At 41.6% G+C, this 20396-nt stretch overlaps 1 protein-coding gene across 3 annotated transcripts in view; it reads left to right on the plus strand.

Annotated features, from left to right (window-relative positions):
* Positions 1–19985, plus strand: part of LOC115253756 (activating transcription factor of chaperone) — a 75768-nt gene extending 55783 nt beyond the window's left edge. For 2 of the 3 annotated variants that reach the window (XM_029859256.2, XM_029859260.2), the window contains one exon: positions 17902–19985. In XM_029859256.2, the coding sequence (XP_029715116.1) occupies positions 17902–18893 (992 nt within the window). In that variant the 3' untranslated portion in view covers positions 18894–19985. Of the gene's footprint in view, positions 1–10792; positions 11005–17901 lie in introns of those variants that run through there. The other variant, XM_029859257.2, reaches the window with a different exon arrangement.
* The last annotated feature ends 411 nt before the right edge of the window (positions 19986–20396 follow it).

Below are 20396 nucleotides of genomic sequence, written 5' to 3' on the forward strand. Positions count from 1 at the left end.
TCTCCTATCAAAAGTTATCTGCAGTTTTGACAATTCAAGAAAAATACAAAAATGTGTGTTTTCCCATAGATAGGGTCTGAGACCATTTGGGCAGGGGGACCTATTCTGGTCACTTGCTGCAATAACTCAGTTAATTTCAAACCGATTGACTTAAATTTTTGAACATGGCCAGATACTGTGCGTATCTGATAGTGTACCAAAAAATAAGTCAATCGGTTGAAAATTGACTGAGTTATAGCAGCAAGTGCCCAAAATAGGTCCCCTACCCAAATGGTTCCAGACCTTATAAAATCCCACGCAAACTTTAAACGCGATGCGCAAAATATAGGCTAAACCAATCATGCCCAAATTTTGTACAGCCGCTTGGCACCTAAAAACAATGATCTGATTAAATTTGATCAATCTTAAATTTTCTCATATAACGTTGACCTACCGTAGCATACAGTATCTTTGTGTCTGCAACGCACGATATTCGAAAAATGGTGATTGGCCAAGACAGCTATAATTTAAAAGCTCGAAAGTCCTCATTGATCACTAATCTGGAAAGCAAGCTCTGTTTCGATTGGGATGTTACAATTAGAAGAAGTTGACAAAAACGTTAAACAACTCCGTTGTCCCATATTACCGGAACACTACCGAAAGCTAGTTCTTGAGGTCTCAACCGACCCAAAACAATAGATCGGCTTACCTTGTAGCGGGGATCATGTGCATAAGTCGTGCAGTGAAAAGGCGGGTCGAATCGCACGTAATCAACTCATAACGAACACTCGTACTCCCTATACGGCTGACGCGGGCGACGACGGGTCCACTCGATGCAACCCGGAGCGTTATAGCAAATCGCCAATATGTACAACAGTTGACTGACTGCCACAACGCAACAACAAACCGGAGGATTTTCTGATAATGAATGGTTCCTCATGTGCTGCGGTGGTCAATGAACGGTTTGTGCGGACTAAGCGGAAGAACCTTGTGCGAATATTTATTGCTTCATGAAACTAGACGCAAACAGGAGCGAATTTCAAAGGCGGTAGCACGAGAAGGTTTAGCGACCTTATCTAACGCAAGGAACTCAAGTCAATATTGTACTAATTTTGAGGAGAAAATGATTCGTTCAAAGCAAAACATTTCATCATCCTGTCAATACCTGGGCGGTAAACGAAGGGAACGAAGTTATGTACTGTAAATTTCACGATTCGGTTTAAATCTGATCGTTCTCAAATCTGAAAACTCACAGTTTCAGAACTCAACAAATGGGGTGGCAGTTGTCATTCAGAAGAATTCTTCAATCAAGACTTGGACAGGAACAGGAATTTACGCATTAATAAAAATTCATGCATTATCAACAATACCTGATAATAGCTAAGCTCTCGCGCCTTGCCAAAAGTAGGTCACCGCCGTGCATTCGTCGACGTATGAATGATATACCTCGTAACGCTGTGGAAGGGGTTGAACCTTGGACCGCGTTTGTCATAATCTGAACCAAGCTGCGGCGTCTATCATTATCAATGACCGCTCAAGTTAAGGGTGGACCGAACGACGACGACCACGCTATATCATTGTCGATGCGATTGGGACCTATTGAGACTGTTTTCGATCATTCTAATCAGTGCGGCAGTAAGTCGGTCGCCCTACGACGACCTAGATGACAATGTCAACGCTGTCTTCCGCTGCTGCTAGATGGTAAACTGGTTTGATTCAATGATTTGTGGTAGCACTGCTCAAAGACAACGAATAGGATGGAATTTCCCAATTGTTGGGAAATACCACCTTGATATTGGAATTGGATTCAATATTTAGTGATGCGATTACGCTTAGTAGGATTAAAGTCCGTCTGATTCCGCTCCGCTTTAGAAATTTAACCTAAGTTGCAACATGTTATAATATGTAATTGAACCAATACAATGTAGGTAGTACATGTATTTGAAGTTTTGCTTGAAAACAGGGTTGTATAGTTTATCAAATTTTATTCTCAATGGTGCCAATATGTGGCAGTTGTAATTACAACAGATAAATCGTTCAAGCAGGACCAAGGAAAGTAATTACGACAGGGATGATGTCTCAGTACAGGCATCCAATTTTTCATTCACGTGATCAAATTCCACGGATTTTTCCATCTCCGCGATCATGGTTTACCACTGCATGCGATGAAAAATATTATCGTCACAGCACCAAATCGAAGTCGCGATTCGCGTGACATGCGAAGCTACAGATGCAAAGCTTGAATTTGAACTGCTTGCTGGTATTGCGCATCATTCAGCTAATCAAGAGCTACAATATGCACTCATCCAAATCGAGTTGCGACACATAAAAGTGGGCAGAACTCAATTTTCGAAAAAAAAAAATACACATTTCCTAAGAAATATAAAACAAATAATCACAAATTTTCAAAGAAACATCTATGGGTTTTGCTTCAAGCATCATTATAAAGAAAATGTTAGCAAAAACCGAGCCCTCTGTAGTTACACAGCAAAATGATGTATAATAAGTGTTCAGCACGTAAATTGAAGAACGACTGAAAACTGTGACAGAAATTCTGTAAACCACGTGCATTTGTTGTCAGCCAAGCAGCCCGTTCAGACATCAACCAACCAGGGGGCTTGTTTACAGGTTTTAAGTCATATTCGCTTGAAATTTACATGCATCTGCTATAAAACATGCCAGTAACTCTCAGCGGTCGCTCAGCTTGCTCGCAGCAGTGACGGTTTTTTTCTCTTTTTGTATACTCGTTACAGCAGCTAACACACGTCTTCGAATGAGTGTAATCAGTTTCGTACCTTTTAATTCCGCCCTATGTTGCTTTACAAGTGATTACAAGTGGTAGTCGAAATACGCGTATCTGTCAAAGGATAAGCAACATAGGGCGGAATTAAAAGGTACGAAACTGATTACACTCATTCGAAGAGGGTTCGAAAAGTCGGTACAAGAAGCTAACACACGACCGAGACGGTCGTTTGTTTATGGTAGAAGGTGTTTAACTTTGACTGATGGGATTTTAACAAGCTGAGATAGCCGTGAGTACTCGGGCGTGCTACTCACATGGCAAGGATCTGAGTTCGAATCTTGTTCAAATTGATTTTTTTTCTTATTTTAATAGTCAATCTGCAATGCAAATTTAAGATCGCACATAAATTTCCGTTATATATGACAAAGGGACCCCTTTGTTAAATTCGATCCGTTATAAATTTACACGTTTTATTCGTTGTACGGTGTACTTTTAGTTGTAGTTGTTGCTTCTTCGATGCCTAAGCGTAGGTTGCCATCTTGCCTCACAACTCCCTACTACACTGGAACCTTTATTTATGCACATGACTGGGACTGAAAATGTGCATAAACTAAAAAAGGCATAAAAGAGGGAAATGTATGCATAAATTAAGTTTGAACTTCAATAAGGGAATCTAGTTCGCCAGAATAGTTGTTGCTCCTGGGCATTTGAGGTGGGGCTAAGGCGGTTTCCAAAAAGTTCCCAGAGAGCCCAAAAAAGGGGGTACCAAGGGGCTTCATGGCGTTTTAAGGGGTTGTTTCAGGGGATTTGAAGAGCCTTTTAAGGGCGTTCTGTCAAGATTTGTTGGCATTTCAATGGGATTACGGGGAATTCAGGGGCATTTCAATTGCATTAAGGGGGTTTCAGGGACGTTTAAAGGAGCTTTAAGGGCAATTCAAGGGATCTCAGGAGCCTTTAAATTGCAAGGGGCGTTTCAAGCTATTTCAGAGTCACTCCAGAGGTATATAAGAGAGTTTCAGGGTGTTTCAGGAACATTCAAGGAGCATTCCTACAGGTTTTAAAGGCGTTCGATAGCATTTCAGGGGCATTTTAAGAGGGTTTCAGGTGCGTTTCAGAGGGTTTCTGTACCCTATTAAAGGCGTCCAAAGGGGGTTCTGAGGCGTTTCAAATTGATTATGATAATTTCAAGGGCGTTTCAATGGGATTATGAAGGTTTAGAGGTGTTTCGATGCATTTTAGATTAGGGTCGTGTCAAGGGGTTTCAAGAACACCTTTAAATCAAAGAATATTTGGGGAGCATTTCAAAAGATATTGTGTTGAGGTCACTAAAAACCTTTGAAACTTCCTCAAATGCCTCCAAGATCCCTTTTAAGCGTTATGTGGCCAACAAGTTTTTTTGCTTTTTTCTACATCGTGCTTTTTAAATGGGCGCTGGGTACCCGGGTACCCTGTCGGCCACATAAGGGTTAAACTCCCTCGAACGTACCTGAAAGGCTCCGAAACCTCCTCCGTAAAACTTTTGAATACCACTGAAAATGCACCGAAACTTCCTGAAATGTCTCTAAAATCCCCCTCGGACCCCATGTAACGCATCTAAGAGGCTTTGAAACCCCCGAAACATCTTCCGTAACGCTTCCGTAACGCTTCTAAATCCCGCCGAAAATGCTCTGGAACATCCTGAAATGCCTCTAAAATCTCCCTTTACTCCCTCGGACCCCATGTAACGCACATGAGAGACTCCGAAACCCCCAAGAACTTCTCTGTAACGCTTCCGTAACGCCTCTTAATCCCGCAGAAAATGCTCTGAAACTTCCTGAAATGCCTCTGCAATCCCCCTTAAACCCCCACGGACCCCATGTAACGCACCTGAGAGGCACCGCAACTCCCGAAAGCTCCTCCGTAACGCTTCCGCAACGCTTACGTAACGCCTCTGAATCTCGCTGAGAATGCTCTGCAACTTCCTGAAGTGTCTCCAAAATCCCCCTTAAACCTCCTTGGACCCCATATAACGCACTTGAGACGCTGCGGAACCTCCGAAAACTCACGGAGACAAAATTCGTTCGTTTGAAACAAAAATATTCATGTTTATTCGGTAAACTCAAGGGTAAACTGATAAAATATTTAAAACTAAAATATTGATTTCTACAATACCCATTGAAGAGCCCCCCGTTCCGCCGTCGAGAACATAAACAAAACTCTCAAGTTCCAGCTGCAGCACCAAACAAGATTTCCTCTTGCAAAAAAAGTCAAGTTTCACCAAAAGTTTCCACGAAATCCCATTGATTTCGGGAGCGTATGTTATCTACATGATGTTGGCATTGAAAGTGCCACGCGGGAAGTGGGTTTTCCTAGAGAAGAAAATGACGTTGTAAATTTAATTGGAAAACAAATATTTCCGTAGGGCCGACCTGCCACAAAAAACAAAAAAAAAAAAATACATTTGTTTCTAACATAACCTGTCAGAAGATGCATGTTTGTTTCAAAAATGGATTGAATTTGCTTCAAATGTGACGTTCGATTTGCTCCAAACACAGTTTTATTTTTGTTGCCAGAATAAATTGACAATTTATTTGAGTTTACCTGAAATATTTTTGTTTTTACCATGCTTTTTTCTGCGTGCTCCTCCGTAACGCTTCTCAGATGTCTCCGGTTTTCTTTCAAAATTCCTTTCGAGATTTTATCCAATAGGTATTCCCAGAGTTTCCCGCAAAATCTTTCCTGGATTCCTTGGGATATTTTTTGGGAATTTCTAACGAGGTATTTCACATTCCTATATGTATATCGAGAAAAACTCTTGGAAACCCCTTCAGAGCTCCGAGATCAAATATTAGGAAAACCCCAAAAGGAATCCCGTGGAAATTGTAGGGATATCAGGAAGAACTCTACGAGTGATCCAGGGATTTAAAAAAAAAACTCTTAGAAAGATTACACTGAAAAGAAAAACTCTGGCAGAGATCCCGGGAGCAATTCCGGAAGGCATCTTTTAGAAGCAGTCCCGGGGGAAACTCTTAGAGAAATCCCAGGTGCAACTTCAAAAGAAATCTCACGAGAACTTTTAAGAAATATTCCGGGTAGAAGCACATCATTTCTGTAAAACTAGAAACTGTAGATGAAAGCTTACATACTCGACATACCAAGCATAGGGCAAAACTTTTGACAAAGGTGTCGATATTTCTGCAAATCTGCAGATGTCGTGCAGTTATTTCGGCATACGTTTAGCCCAGTTCTCTTATACCAATTGTAAGCTCGCTGAGCGCCCCAAAGTGGTCACCATAGCTTTTGGAGCCAAACATAACAGATTTAGAGAACAAGTCTGCATTTTTTTGAGTTTCATGTTTTTCAGTGTGGGCCATTCTAATGAACATTTTCAAAATTTTCACAATGAAACTGTATAGCATGAAACGAGCTCACCCATTTGTGTGCCTCTATCTTTATCTATCGCAAGTTGTTCACGTTTCTCGCCAGAAAGAAAAAAAACAAAAGAATCGCGAATGCACACGCGCGAATCTGTCAACATCCTTTTCAGCCAAGCCAGCAACACTTTTTCCAGTTAAAGACCCCTCCATCTCCCCTCAAAGTATGTGGTTTATAAACGGCCCCGTCATGCTGACAAACGGCAATATTCGGCCCGAACTCGACTCGGGTGGCAACAGTGTACGCTTTATTTTGCTCACCACTGTACATTTTACAGTGCCTTCCGTTCGGCTTCGGTGTGAGGAGGGTCAGCGCAAAGATCACAAAGTCCATTAGTTTTCATCGCTCGGCTCGGGGTCGTCATCTGCCTAAGTATATTGACAGTTAAATAAAGGTATGCTATTCAGGCCTGTGCATTGGTATTGGTAAATAGTTATGAACTTTTTCAGAATTTGTATGGAAATCAATACATTTTTGCATGATTTTGCAAAATCATAATTGATTGAGTGAAAGTGAGTGTAATAATTGATAAAACAACTTATTATCTACTTGTAAACGAAATCATTTACTTTATATTTGTCAATTATATACACTTTTTCTCAATTTCTATGTGGGGTCCAAGCTGAACTCTTCCTTAGTATCACTCACAAGAATTATTTTTCGTTTTTTGGCTATAATTAGAAGATTTAGCGGAAGAAAAGTTACAGGATATTATACCGTTAAATAATTGATGAATTGGCATTCCTGTTAACTAAAGGCAAGTTTGAACGGGCAAGTTGGAACGGGTTAAATTAAAGTACATTAAACTGATTGCTACGGTTGATGGCTCGGTTGATGATTGCATCGTTTTCAACGAGGTTTTCAGTACAACTTGAAGTTCAAGGCCCATATAAAACGTGCTTCTTTTTCTTGACGTAACGACCCAATTGGAACCAAACCTGCATCTCAGAAAAAGGCATATAAAGGATATTAATCATGATATCGTTGAAGTATGTAAACAACGCAGTTCTCTTTGGATTATGGATCTGTCTCTACGTGATATTATCAATAATAATACGAAGTATAATTTTTCATTTACTGTTTATTTCGAAATTAAAATGATGCTTCTCCATTTCGTTAAAACAACTTACAACAGGATTTTTTTCATTTTCTTTTGTTGAGGTCCAGTTGGCTTGTCTTCTGGTTTTTGCAAACGTTTTACTGCTGCCTTTGCAGCCTTTTTCTCTTTAATTTGCCGGTTCAGTGTACCAACCCGAATGTAAACGCGAAGCCTTAAGAAATGCTCAATTATTTCAGCCGGCACATCAGGAAACTTCACTGTCAGTACTTCACTCAATTTGGATACGATTCCTTTCTCTTTGGAAATGCTGTCCTTATTGAAGTGTTTGAAAGAAGATTCAAATACTTTCGCTTGATCCATGAATGCGTTTGATGGTTTTGTCAATCCGCCCAACGAAAGATGATCAACATAGCTGTGTGGATAAGCATAATCATGATCCAGCAAAGTGTGGGTGGTCAAGTGGACATGGTTATCGCGAAGTTTGTAAGTATATTCGCCAACGTACGGATATTTTGTTCGGAACTTCCTTGCAACAGCGCCAACCACATACTCAAATCCATCATCTTCAGTGGTGAAGCTTGATGCGCCCTCTTTGTTCTCATCGTTCTCATCATGCTCGTCGTCGAAGTCGGGGTCATTTTCTTGAACATGTGACTCTGACACGTTGGAAGTATCGGTTGAAGTCGTTGTTTTGTGATCTTTCAGCACATCTATTACAAGGTACTCTTCTCCAGAGCATTTATCCTCCGTTGACTGGCCAGATGAAACTGACTGAATGCTTTTGCCGAGAATGATTACCCTCAGTCGGCGCAAAAACTGCATAGGGGATGGGTGATCATTTCCACCACCACGTGTGCGAATTAACGAAAAAAGATTCTCGAGGGCATCTTGATTCAATTTCGCTGTCATAATGTACTTGATTCCAAACCTCTCCTTCATATCGTCAAAAAGTCCTCGAAGCGAGAAGATTGACATCAAGAGGGCCTTCTGGAACAGCTGTAAGTTAAGAAATATATCAATACATTGTCCAAATGAATCTACCGTTTTTGAAATGTACCTGCATAGTTGACTTATTGGTAGGAAGCGCAGTCTTCATAAGCTCTACTATTTTATCCAGAGCTTCGTCCTGCTCGCGACGACACAGTCCATATGGTCTCTTCAATACCTGAGTTTCTTTCGGGCAACGGGAGTTCATAACATCCCACCAATTGTTCACGATCAGAATAAAATCCGCCAACCGTTTGGCTTCAGCTGTGCCGACTCTCCGCTGCAACCCTACTGCACATTTCCGCGATAATAACTTGGCAGCCCATGCGACATTCTGACGTTGACTTCTTTGGCATGTCAGGTATTCTTCTTTTAGGAAAAAGGTGTCCGAAATTTCAGCAGCTCCCCTGGCAACTAGGTTCCATAGGAGGTCGTGCTTGATGATGGTGCCATCGGAAAGCAAAAATCCAGTGTCGATCAGCCAATTACGAGTTAACTTCAGGACGTGAGGAGCATCTGCAAACAGATATAGCTTCCGCTGCGTTTGTGGATGGAAAATATACGTTTTTTTTTCCTCCAGATTCACGTCTGACCAAATACCGGTATTTCCTCCTCCGCAGTCGGATACAGCAGCTACGACTTCAAACCCTGCTTCGTACGCTTTGTTAACGGCCTCTAATAACAAAGCTTTCGTCATCGAGACATCAAAGGACGCATATATGGGTTGCTTCCAATCACCGAAAAGACCTCGGATCATTAAAACCTAAACAGTTACAAGAATTAAAGTAAGAATCATAAGAACCTCTTGAAGGATTATTTAATTTATGGTCATTTTTACCTGTACTTTGGTATGAGGCCCCAGAACGTCATCGTGTTTTCGGTCATACTCGTAGACTTCACTGACCGACATTTCGTCGTACAGAAGCACGCATACTCTCTCAAATTCGGACATGCTTTGCGATTTAGCCTTTAGCATCTGTAGCACTTCGTTCAGAAAGCCTTGCCGCATGTCCATTCGGGACGCATACTGTCGTAGACAGCTCGATCGAGGAAATGGCATACCGAGATTTTTGGTGAGATAGTCATATCCAGGCAAACCGAAAAATCGTAGAGTAAACCCCCGTGAAAGCTCCTCGTTACTCCAGTTCACTCGTTTTTTAACGCCTAGCAGCAAGTCCGATTGATTCCTGGTCAACTTCGACGACAGCAATTCACGAGATTTTTCGATTATGTGCGTCTCACGTACATCCGTCAAATCGCGGGAAAGCTTCTCCAGGTCAGCTACACGTTTCTTCTGCTGCTCGTTCTGATCCTGCAAAACCGATATTGCGATGTCCCTTTCCTGAAGTTGTTGCTCGAGCTCCTTAATCCGCAATTCCAAGTCAGCAGTCTTCTTTACTTGATTTCCGGAAAGAGCTCCACCGCTGCTACTCGTGACCGATTCATCCAAAAGAGAACAATCGTTAGACAATGAGACGCCTGAGTCATTTCCACACTCCCCCGTAGATCGATCATTGTCTGTTTTCGTATCTGCGCTGCGGTTTCGATAGCAGCTGCGTTTGTTTTTCAGCTTCGAACCAGGATTCCTGATGCTGGGAACAGCTGGAAAAATAGTCCATATTATAGGAATGGTAAAACTTTTATTTTGTATGTACACAAACCTCCTGCTTTAAGCCGCTTTCTTTGGTTCGACGATGATGGAAGGGATGCGTCGGCGAAATCGGTTTCCAAAAAGTGTTTCGAACAGACAAAAAGGTTCGTGGTGTCCGTCGTCTGATTCTGGCCGAGAAACTTAAGCCAGCGCTTCTTCTGCCCAACGTTCGATGGAAATCGATGGAACGCCACCGGCTCGCTTGGATTTTTTCCTAGCTTTCTTTTCGATGGAATCTTACTCCTGCAGTTCGGTACATGGCACTTCGACATTCTCGAATATCCTCACTTTTCGAGCTCTAATTCACAAAACACAATCACTTCCGAATTCCTCTCACTTCCCGCTACTGTTTTTATAACAAAAACTATAGAAAATAGTGCCACGAATTTAAAAAATCAACTTTTTCTTTCGACTGCAGAGCAAATTCGTCTTGTTTTCATAACAATTCTACATGTGTGGGTATTTTTGTATACGACACAAAAAAATGTAGCATACCTTTAATAAGCTGTCAAATTACGTTGGTCATCTGCTATCTTCATCGGTTCTGCTATATTGCGAATCGCTGCTGATAAGCTAGAGGCCCTGTAATGTAGCAAACAGCGCGGCGCTCATCATCACCAATCAATGGCTCGCAACATGATGCTCTGCGTTGATGCGGATCGAATTTGAAGGTTTTTTCGGCCTGACCATGTTCGCGATGCGCCGCGGTTCAAGTTCGTACATGTCTTATCAGGAACACGGGCAACCACAGTGAGATGGTTTAGAGCTGTGGTGCGCGACTTGGTCGGCGCATCGGACGACACCATCATATTAGTCACCGGTTATCGATCGTGGGGAGAGAAAGCAGTTCTTGGGGCGTTGTTGGGCGAGCGTTGGATTAGATGGTTTAGTTGTGTGAGATACCTAAGTCAAGTTCTGAATTTTTTGAAAGGTCGGTCCCTTTTTTGAGCTTCCGGACGAAAGCCAGAGTGCAATACGATTGGTGTCAATGAATGTACGAACCACCACCGGCGGAGAAGCAGGAGGGATTAGTGGTGGTGGTGACGCGGCGACATCGGTGGTGGTCGAACAACGAAACTATTCACGTGCGCCCCAGTCACGCCAGCAGCGCAAAAGTCTGACTCTTCACGTTACGAGCGGAAATGTGTGATGAAGAGTTCGTTGATTTATGTAGGTAACGATGCGGTGATACGGTGTTCATGCCACCTGAAGATGCTGAGGGATTTTTAGTCCCGAAGTTTTGCAATTATGCGTGCAGGTCTTTAGGATTAATTGGGTTATTAAATGGGGAGTTGGGCCCGAATAACTAATATGGTACCATTGCTGCAACATCCGTTCAGATGCTTGTGGAGGAAATGGTGGTGATATTTTGAAATCGGTGCGTGCCGTTGCAGATATGAGCAGATACCGGTTGTGTAAGATCAGAGTTGCACCTGGGTTTATGTGAACTTGATCAGACATTCACAGTAAAAGATGTTTTATCGTAAATCAAATGACTCTGGTCAGAATTACATAACAAAATTACCGGTCCTGATGAAGAATTGGATGACGATGAAGTCTCATTTACCCTCGTCTGTAATGTAAACCCTCCATTCATCGTTTATTTCGCCGGAAATATCTATAATGTTTATTAATTAACATTAACAACAAAATTAACATTAGCTAATTAACAAAAAAAAATGTTGATAGGAATTGTTTGTAGAAGTAATCCAAAAATGTTATGATGGTAGAAGGATAGTGGGAATCTAAAAAGGTTAAAATTTAGCATTACATAATTTGTGTACCGAATGACTAACGCTCGTGTGATTGGCGGTTTAGTGTTAATTTCTATGGTTTATGATTTATTGAGATCATAATGCAGAGGTTTTCAATCTATCTCACGCAAAGTTCCGTTCTTTTAGTGTTAAGCAAATTTGTTGCTTGCTTGGGTAAATAAGGAACATTAATCATTGTTACGAGATTAGTTAAGCTTTGATTTACACTCATCAGAATTTAAGTTTTGAGTTTGCATACTTCGTTTTTTTTACATTTTCTGACCGCGTCCCTCCTTCGATATGCATGAAAAGCTAGCTGCCAAACATTTGATTTACCCTTTCAGATTAGAGACCCAAAACCGAGTTGCATTAACCAGGCTTCCCAAAAGTACCGCATCATGATAGCATTTTGATGGCTGTCACACTCTTATTCCCATGACAGCATTGTGAATGCATGGTGTATGACAGCCCACAGAATAAAACTCATGCGACGTACAACATCACTATCGGGAACTGTTCACATCGTCTGCTTTCGCTGTGCGTTCGTTCGCCTATGACAACCTCGGCTCTCACCCAAACCGTCTCTCTTTAGCTATACACGAAGTGACGAAAATCGCTGCGCTCCGCCCGAGCATTTTACTTCTGTTGAACGTGTCGAGTATCGTGTTTATCCCACGCTTAACATTTTCGACGCATTTGATGTGTTATGTATTTTTTTCAAATAGAGAAAATGTACTTGTAAGTCTTGTTCTAAGAGAATTTTGCATAGTATTATTTTTTATTTACATGTGAAATGCGCTGCCATGTTTTCAATATAACAGAGAGTTTAATTTCACATCAGTGGTATATTTTAGACAGATTACAATTTTGAAAAACGCTTGCACAAACTCCTTTCCGCCCCTGGGGCATCTTGTGAAAGGTAAATCATGTTTGTAAAGAAAATATTTATTGAGCACATATATTATGAATAACTTTTAGCGTTAAGCCATGCGCTCCCGTGACAGCCTATGACACCCTTTATGCGACAGCCGGTTTGGTTAGTCGAAGATTGTCATCGCCATGCGGCCAACGGTACTCACGACGTTTTCCACTCGGCTCGATACGGCTCGAGTATGCAACTGTCAGGCAAGCAGCCGAAGCAGCGGCTGTTTCAATACATCTTTCGCTCATGCGTGTGCGTGCTGTTGGCGATACATTTCTCACTGATGGTGTTGCACACGGTAACGAGAGATGGTCTGCACACATAAGGGCTTGTTCACAAATGTCATAACGCTAGATGGGGTGGGTGGGTGTTCTTGATGGCGTTACAGCCTGAACAAAAAAAAAAATCTTCCCATAGAAACAATGTTACGAAGGGGTGGGTGGGTGTCAAAATAGGCCCATTTTGGCGTTATGATATTTGTGAATGAACCCTAAGAGAGTGTCGATTCAGCCTTGCGTGGGCTGTTGCGATAAGGCTGTACATTTGGAAAGCCTGGCATTAACCCTCTAATACCCAAATTTTTGATTTTGATCTAAATATCATTTTTCGTCATCTAAAATCGATTTAAACATATTTTGGAAGATGATTTTTTTTATTTCTCGATTTGGTGAATTTCAGTTTTTGATTTTTCTAATTTTTATTTTTGAACATCCCCACACTTTTATATTTTTCCAGGAAGCCAATTTGGGGAACGGATTTTTTGAAATAAAAACATTTTGAGATTTTATGATTATTGTTGAAATTTTATTATTTTAAATTTTTTTCACTGAAAATTTTATTTTCCGTGTAATTTTAAGGAAAATAATTTTAGAGTGTATTCGATTCCCTTAAACTATTAAACAAGGATAGAATGATTTGGGAAAAATTTAAAATATGGTAATTGTAGCGATTCAATACAAAATAAACAATCACTTCTAAAAGGTGACTAAAACATCAATTTTTCAATGATTTAAAAAAAATGTAAATACGCTTTTAAATACACCAAAAACCATTTTGAGATATACAGAACAGTCCTAAATATCAGCCAAAAATACTAAAATAATGATTTTCCACAAAACAAAAATTACAAAAATGCTCAAACTATACCCCGTCTAAAGGCGGGATTGGGTATTAGAGGGTTAAGTATTTGCATTGTCTTCTTTATGAATGTGGAATTCTTTTTCGTGTATCGGGGCGTTCTAGGTGGCCAAAACAGTGCTGAATGTAAATCCTTCAAATGGCCCACCTAGAATTGTACGAACCATACCAAAACTTTTTTGGGATATTCTAGATCAGCCTCCAGATAGCCTAGTGGTTAAGGCTATGGATTGCCAATCTATGGATCGATTCCCGTTGCAGTCGCGTCAATTTTCTCGACTCCCTGGGCATAGAGTATCATTGTATTTGCCACACAATGTTACAAAATTCATGCAATGACAGGCACAGAAAACCCTTCAATTAATAACTGTGGAAGTGCTCTAAGAACACTAAGTTGAAGAGAGGCAGGCCTAGTTCCAATGCGAACGTCGAGCCATAAAGAAGAAGAAGATCAGACAAATTACTACGGAGAAAAGAACTTCAGGTCCTTACTCGTAATAGTAATCGTATCCGCCATACTAATTACCGTTGCTGTTTGAACTACGGTTACTGGACCAATTTGAAGATATTATTATACACTTTTGGGATATTCAGGGTCATCCAAACTGTCCTGGAATTTAGTCTTTGACATCTACAGCCGATTCAGTACTTTTTTTATAATATTTATTAGTATCTCAATCAATTTTTACATCCTTCAACTTAATCTAGGTGTTCTGTGTATTATAACACACTATCATCCTAATTTGGTAAAATAAATTTAAGCTATTATTAATACTAAATTATAACATATTACATTTCATTTGCTGTAGCAGTAAAGATTTTTGCAGGCTTTATTTTTCACCTGCGTGTCAGAAATACATTCAGCCGATTCAGTACTTATTTTCGCTATGAACTGTAACAACAAATCTACACTCCCGATCATAAGTTTGGGGTCACCCCCTCAAAAACAGGTCATTTTTTTAGGCCCATACCTCCGCCAATTTGCGTCCCTAGGTCTCATTCAAAAGATAATAAGTCAAAGTAAGTTTGAACATGATTTATGTGAAACTTTTACAAAAATATTTGTATGTAAACTTAACCCAAAGTAAAGTTGCCAAAGTTTTGAATTAGGTTCGACTGTAGAATGAACTGTTTTCGGGTGGCTTTTCAGTCTAGCGTAAAATCAAAACAAGTGCTACTTGTTTAATTCCGACGTTTCGGCCATTGGACTCGGGCTTCTTCAGGGGATATAAACTTGCACCGTCCCTCGTATGCTGCAAGTTTTTTTTCCTAGACATCGTATTTGGTTTGGTTTTGCGGTTGCGTTGGTGGATAGTCGTACGAAACATACGAAAATTAAAAAACCTGACTAGCTACTATGAAACAAAAATGGACAAAAGGGACGGTGCAAGTTTATATCCCCTGAGGAAGGCCGAGTCCAATGGCCGAAACGACAGAAGTAAACAAGTAGCACTTGTCTTGATTTTACGCTAGACTGAAAAGCCAATCGAAGACAGTTGCCAAATTTTCTAAAAAATCAATATAAACTTAAGGCAGTGTCTCTGGAAATTAAGTTGACAAAATTTTAAGATGAGAGCGGTAATATACCGCTCTAGAAAATTTGGCGGGCTTGGTGGTCAGTGGCTACCGCTTCTGATTCGTATGCAGAGGGTCATGGGTTCAATTCCTGGCCCGTCCCTTTCATCCTACTTTGTATCTTTCTATCCACTTTCTCTCTCTCTCTAACTCTCTTCTCTACATATACAACTCATGTATATTCAAATGTTCATAGCCATCGCTAGAACCAGAAACGAGTTGCAAAAATTCGTTTCCCTTCCTTCCAACTTCCACAGCACAGTGTATATAACGCCTACAAGTTATGCAACCAAAGCTAACTGTGCCGCTTGTGTTTCATAGTAATCACCACACAATCTATCACCTTACGAACACTATAAATATCCCCTAGCCATGGATCGCATCACCGACCCAACGGTGACTCCCAGATCTCCCATCCTTCCCGTCTAACAAATACCGCAGTCCGTGCTGGTTGTGGGGATACAGAGGTGCTCTCGGTCTTTAGTAGCAACAACCAGCACACTCTAACATTCCTTTCCCTTCCCAACTGACTATAAGGACGTGGCCGGCGCCGTTATTGATCCAAAATGTATGAGCTGCTTAAATTGCACTTTGAGAATAAGTGGAGTGTCCCAGCCCTTATTCATTTGGATCTCAGTGCAATTGGTACCATCTCAGATCAATCACGGAGGAGCAACCATTGACATGTATAGTCAGATTTGATCGTTTTGATCGTTTTGGTCGAGGTACCATGCAATAACGACGTGTTACACGTGCTTAAAAGGTACAAGGAACCTTGGCAACGACTCAGAAGCCAGCTTCATGGTGTCGCTCAAGGTACAGGTGCAGAGAATCCGCTACCGTGCAGGCTTACATGCATACCGAGCTAGCAGGCAACCAAACAGATCTTTCAATAAAAAATCCGTGGCTCAAAATCGTATTCGGAAGCTACATGACAAATCCTGTTGGGAGCATACTGATGGATGATGAAGTCTTTTATTTTTATTCCTGTTCGGGTCTGTCACTGCGACCAGTTTTTAGGTCTATTGTGACATTACCTGTATCCTTAGTGTACTGCCGTCCTACGCATAATTGTCCCATGTTATATGGGAATCCCATATAACATGGGACAACTATGCGTAGAACGGCAGTGTAGTGCATGTCGCATTACTCAATTGTCATTAAAGGGCGACAAAGTAACGATTTTGGTCAAGATTTTGATACAGTTTTTGTTTTGTTTTCTAAGAAAACAAAACAAGAGTGCTGATAATTGGCCATGCATCGAAAACCTAGCATCACCCTTGCTTTACTGCTAAATTCTTCCCAGTAAGAAGTTCAGAACCCGGATTTTATCATTCGCAACAATATCATGAACATGTGTTCAATAATAAGGATTCTAATATGTTCCTTGCATACCAGCGCTTACCAGTCTTTGAAAAGTTAGGACATACATGGATCTAGCGACATTTTGGCCGGATCTTGAGAATTGCCACTACAGCTAGGACGCAAAAAAAATGGTACAACGACAATAACGGCCAGTTTGTTCCGAAAACTCGCACTCCACCCAATTGTTCTCAGTTCAGGCCTATTAAATACTATGTTCATTGAAGAGGGAACAGAAGGCTAAACGTACAATCATCAAAACGACTGTGCAGATGAAGCTTTGGATTTTCCTGGAGTTCCTCATGCGTTTTCTACAGGAGTACTTTTTAGATATTTCTCAAATGTTGTCGTGGTGTTTTTCTAGAGTTTCCGCCGAAATTCTTCTTGAATAATTTTTCCCGATTGCTTCCGATGATTCTTTCGAGATTTCTCCAGGAGTTCTTTCCGGTATTTCTCCCAGAGTGTCTTCAGGAGTTATGTATTCCTGAGATTTCTACTACAGTTCCTCCAAGGATTTGTTCAGGCATTTTTCATGAATTGCCTCCCGGGATTTCCTTTAAATGTTTTCCAAGTATTGATTCCATAGTGTCTCACTGGATTTCTTCCGGAGTTCCTCATGTAATTTCTTTAACAAATTTCCACTAGCTTTCTTCTAGTGTTTTCCTCAGGATTTGTGGAAAAGTTATTCCCGAAATATTTTTTGAATGTTCTCGTGACATTTCTTTTGAATTTTCATCCTTAATTTCTCTCCCGAGAGTTCTCCCGGGGCTTCTATAAGAAAATTTTTTCCAGTGCTGCTCCCTGGATAAAGCTCAGAGTTTCTTTAGGGATGTATCTTGGACTTTTCCGTTTTTGATCTTTTTGTATCTTTGACTTTTTCCGAACATTTGTTCCGGGGTTTGTTACGATGTTTCTTTTAGGATTTCTACAAGGGATATTGCTGATATCAGTTCTTCCTGCGCTTTTTTTCCAGAAGTTTTCCCAGCATTGTCCTCTCAGTTTTTTTTTTGAAATTCCAGACTGAAAGCCCGGCAGGAACTACGGGCGAAATCCCCCCATAAACTCCAAATGAAATCCCAGACCATTTTCTGGGAAAAATCCCTGAAAGCAAGGATTTATGTGTCGGTAATTCATTCAAACCGTATCGCATTTTAGGAGTATGTACTTCATTTATTATCAGGTCGTTTAGCAAAATATAACAACGTTGGGCGCTGGGGAGGTTGAAAATTCTCTTTTCTCATCTAGGAGTTCACGGATCTCCCATTCAGTAAAGTTCTCGTTATATCTAATCTCATGTTTCCTTTCCATTTCTTCCAGATCAATGGCTTGGTGAAAAGTTGAAAATACCCCAACTGTCCGGCGTCGCCACCGGTGGCTATGTCTCAACGCCAACGGCCCCGTCGGCCCTTGTGGGTATCGTTCCCGACCTTGGCCCCTTCCCGAACCAGCGCCAACCGGTAAAGGTACAGAACACCGAGGAGCTGCTGATGGAATTCGACTACGTGTACGAAAACGTCGAGTTGACTCACCTAACACCGCCCCAGACGCCGCCCCAGGAGGAGCAGTACCATGGTGCTGGGGAGCAGCCCACGTATTTGACGCTGCCCTCGCAGAACAATCCGGCACCGGTGGCTGCTGTCGCCGGCGGTGGACAGTTCTACGGCTATGGCGGTGGAGTCGTCCTGAACCAGATCCCGACCGTTGTAGAACAACTCCCACAAGCGACGGCGGAGCCCCTCCAGCAGGTTCCCGGAGAGTACCAGCTAGCCGACAGCTTTGGCTTCCAACCGGTGGCCGAAGTGGAGGACATTGCCCGTAACTTGGAACTGGTGGAGGAAATCATCCGTTCCCGCTCGAAGGACCTCCCGGATTGCAACGATGACGAAGATTCCTGTTCGTCCTCGGAGGATGGCTCGGTGTCCAGCTCGTCATGCCCGATGAGCGATGCCAGCTCGTCCTACTGCGGTTCGGCGTACTCCCGAGACCAGGACGACGAGTGGAGCCCGAGTGGTAACTACAAGAAGAGTTCCCTCGGCAAGGTGGGAGGTGGCGTCTCCAAGAAGCGCACCCGTCCCTACGGACGCGGAATCGAGGACAAGAAATCGCGCAAGAAGGAACAGAACAAGAACGCCGCCACCCGGTACCGCCAGAAGAAGAAGGCCGAAATCGAAGAGATCCTTATTGTCGAACGTCAGTTGAAGGACAAGAATGACGAATTAAAAAGCAAATCTGCCGACATTGGGCGCGAGATCCGCTATCTCAAGAGCCTGATGCGCGAGGTTTGCAAGGCGAAAGGCTTGCTCGAATGAGTGAGCTTCGAGATACTTATTGTACCTTTAACTTTTTTTGATTATTTTATTTTTTCCAGCACGTACATTTATCCAGGAAAATAATTCAAGAAATAGTAGTTGTATAAGAGACATCCCCCCATATCGGTAAGATTTGCTTCTAAATGATTCTTCATTCTTCACTTCCACGGTGAGAAGCCGTGTCGTGTGTTTTGGAATCTGATTAGCTTGTAGTCGTTATTAACACAACCATGTGTTTAGTGTGTAAGCTAAAAACATCAACTTTTACGATTCTTAGACAAAGGCGAATACTCGTGTAACGTCAGGCATATTGCAGAAATCTGTAGTTATTCGTGGCATGCTGTCTTAGATAATACACCTTACTCATCTTCAATTGGAAACGCGATGATGTAACCCATTCGGACCCGTGACTTGCCGCATCCCTTGCGAGAGATCCGCCCGCAATCGTGACCCGCAGTGTATGACGTCCGCTCGGCGTGACCGAAGATCTGCTGCCGGAGTCCGGTTGCGGCGGGGCTCTCGGGCATGGCTGTGTTGCCGATAAAAGGAATTCGAAATCGACTTCGAACACCAAAATCCCCGTTCGATTCGATACGGGGATTTTTTCCACCATTGGGGGACACTTTTTAGAAAATCCAAATCTTCTTAATTCCTGGAAAACCCGAATCGTTTTGTGACCACTTTAAAGATCTAGTGTGTGATCTCCCTAAATTGTCCCCATAGTAAGAAGAGTCTTCAGCTCTGTTGCGCAGATAATATGCTGTACATCCCTGTATCCGCGGCACAGCGAATCGAGTTTCGATTCTATCGGGGATCGTTTGGGACGCTATGATTTATAAATGTCAACATTTTTTAACTGATGATTATGATAAGATCATTAACGATTGTACGCAAAGATCAAGCGAAAATTTGGAAAATATTACATCAAATATAACGGAAATGGATTAAGTGAAATGTTTGAACAGTGCAATTAAGGACAAACAACAACTTCCACATTTGCTGTGCAAAGTGAATGCCATTTGAGCGTTTCTGAACCTGTGCAATCTATGGATGTTATTTTCGAGCGTAATATAAGAAAGGGATAAGAAGAAACCTAATTGTAGTGTTATTTTATCCGAAAATGCCTTACAAAGTGTGTATGGTCTTAATGTTACCCTAAGGACCCAGATAACCGAAGAGGTAATCGCGCGGGTATTCAGCATTCGAAGGCAAAAGGGTTTGAGAGGCTTTACACAAATCTACAGGATTTCCTCACGGGCTTTCTTCCGAAGTTTCTGCAAAATTTCCATAAGGTTTCTTCTAGAGTTTCTCCCTAGATTTCTACAGGAGTTGCAGCTTTGAGGGTTCACCCGAGATTTTTTTTAGTTCTCCCGGGACTTTTATCTTTTATTTTCTTAATCCACAGGCGGGGCTGAGCTTTTTTTTTCCTTCTGGGATTTCTTCTGGAGCTATTACTGATATTTCTCATAGACTTCTTACCGTTTTTTTGTTCAGAGATTTTTT

This window comes from Aedes albopictus, chromosome 2, assembly GCF_035046485.1.
Source record: "Aedes albopictus strain Foshan chromosome 2, AalbF5, whole genome shotgun sequence".
Taxonomy (NCBI): Eukaryota; Metazoa; Arthropoda; class Insecta; order Diptera; family Culicidae; genus Aedes; species Aedes albopictus.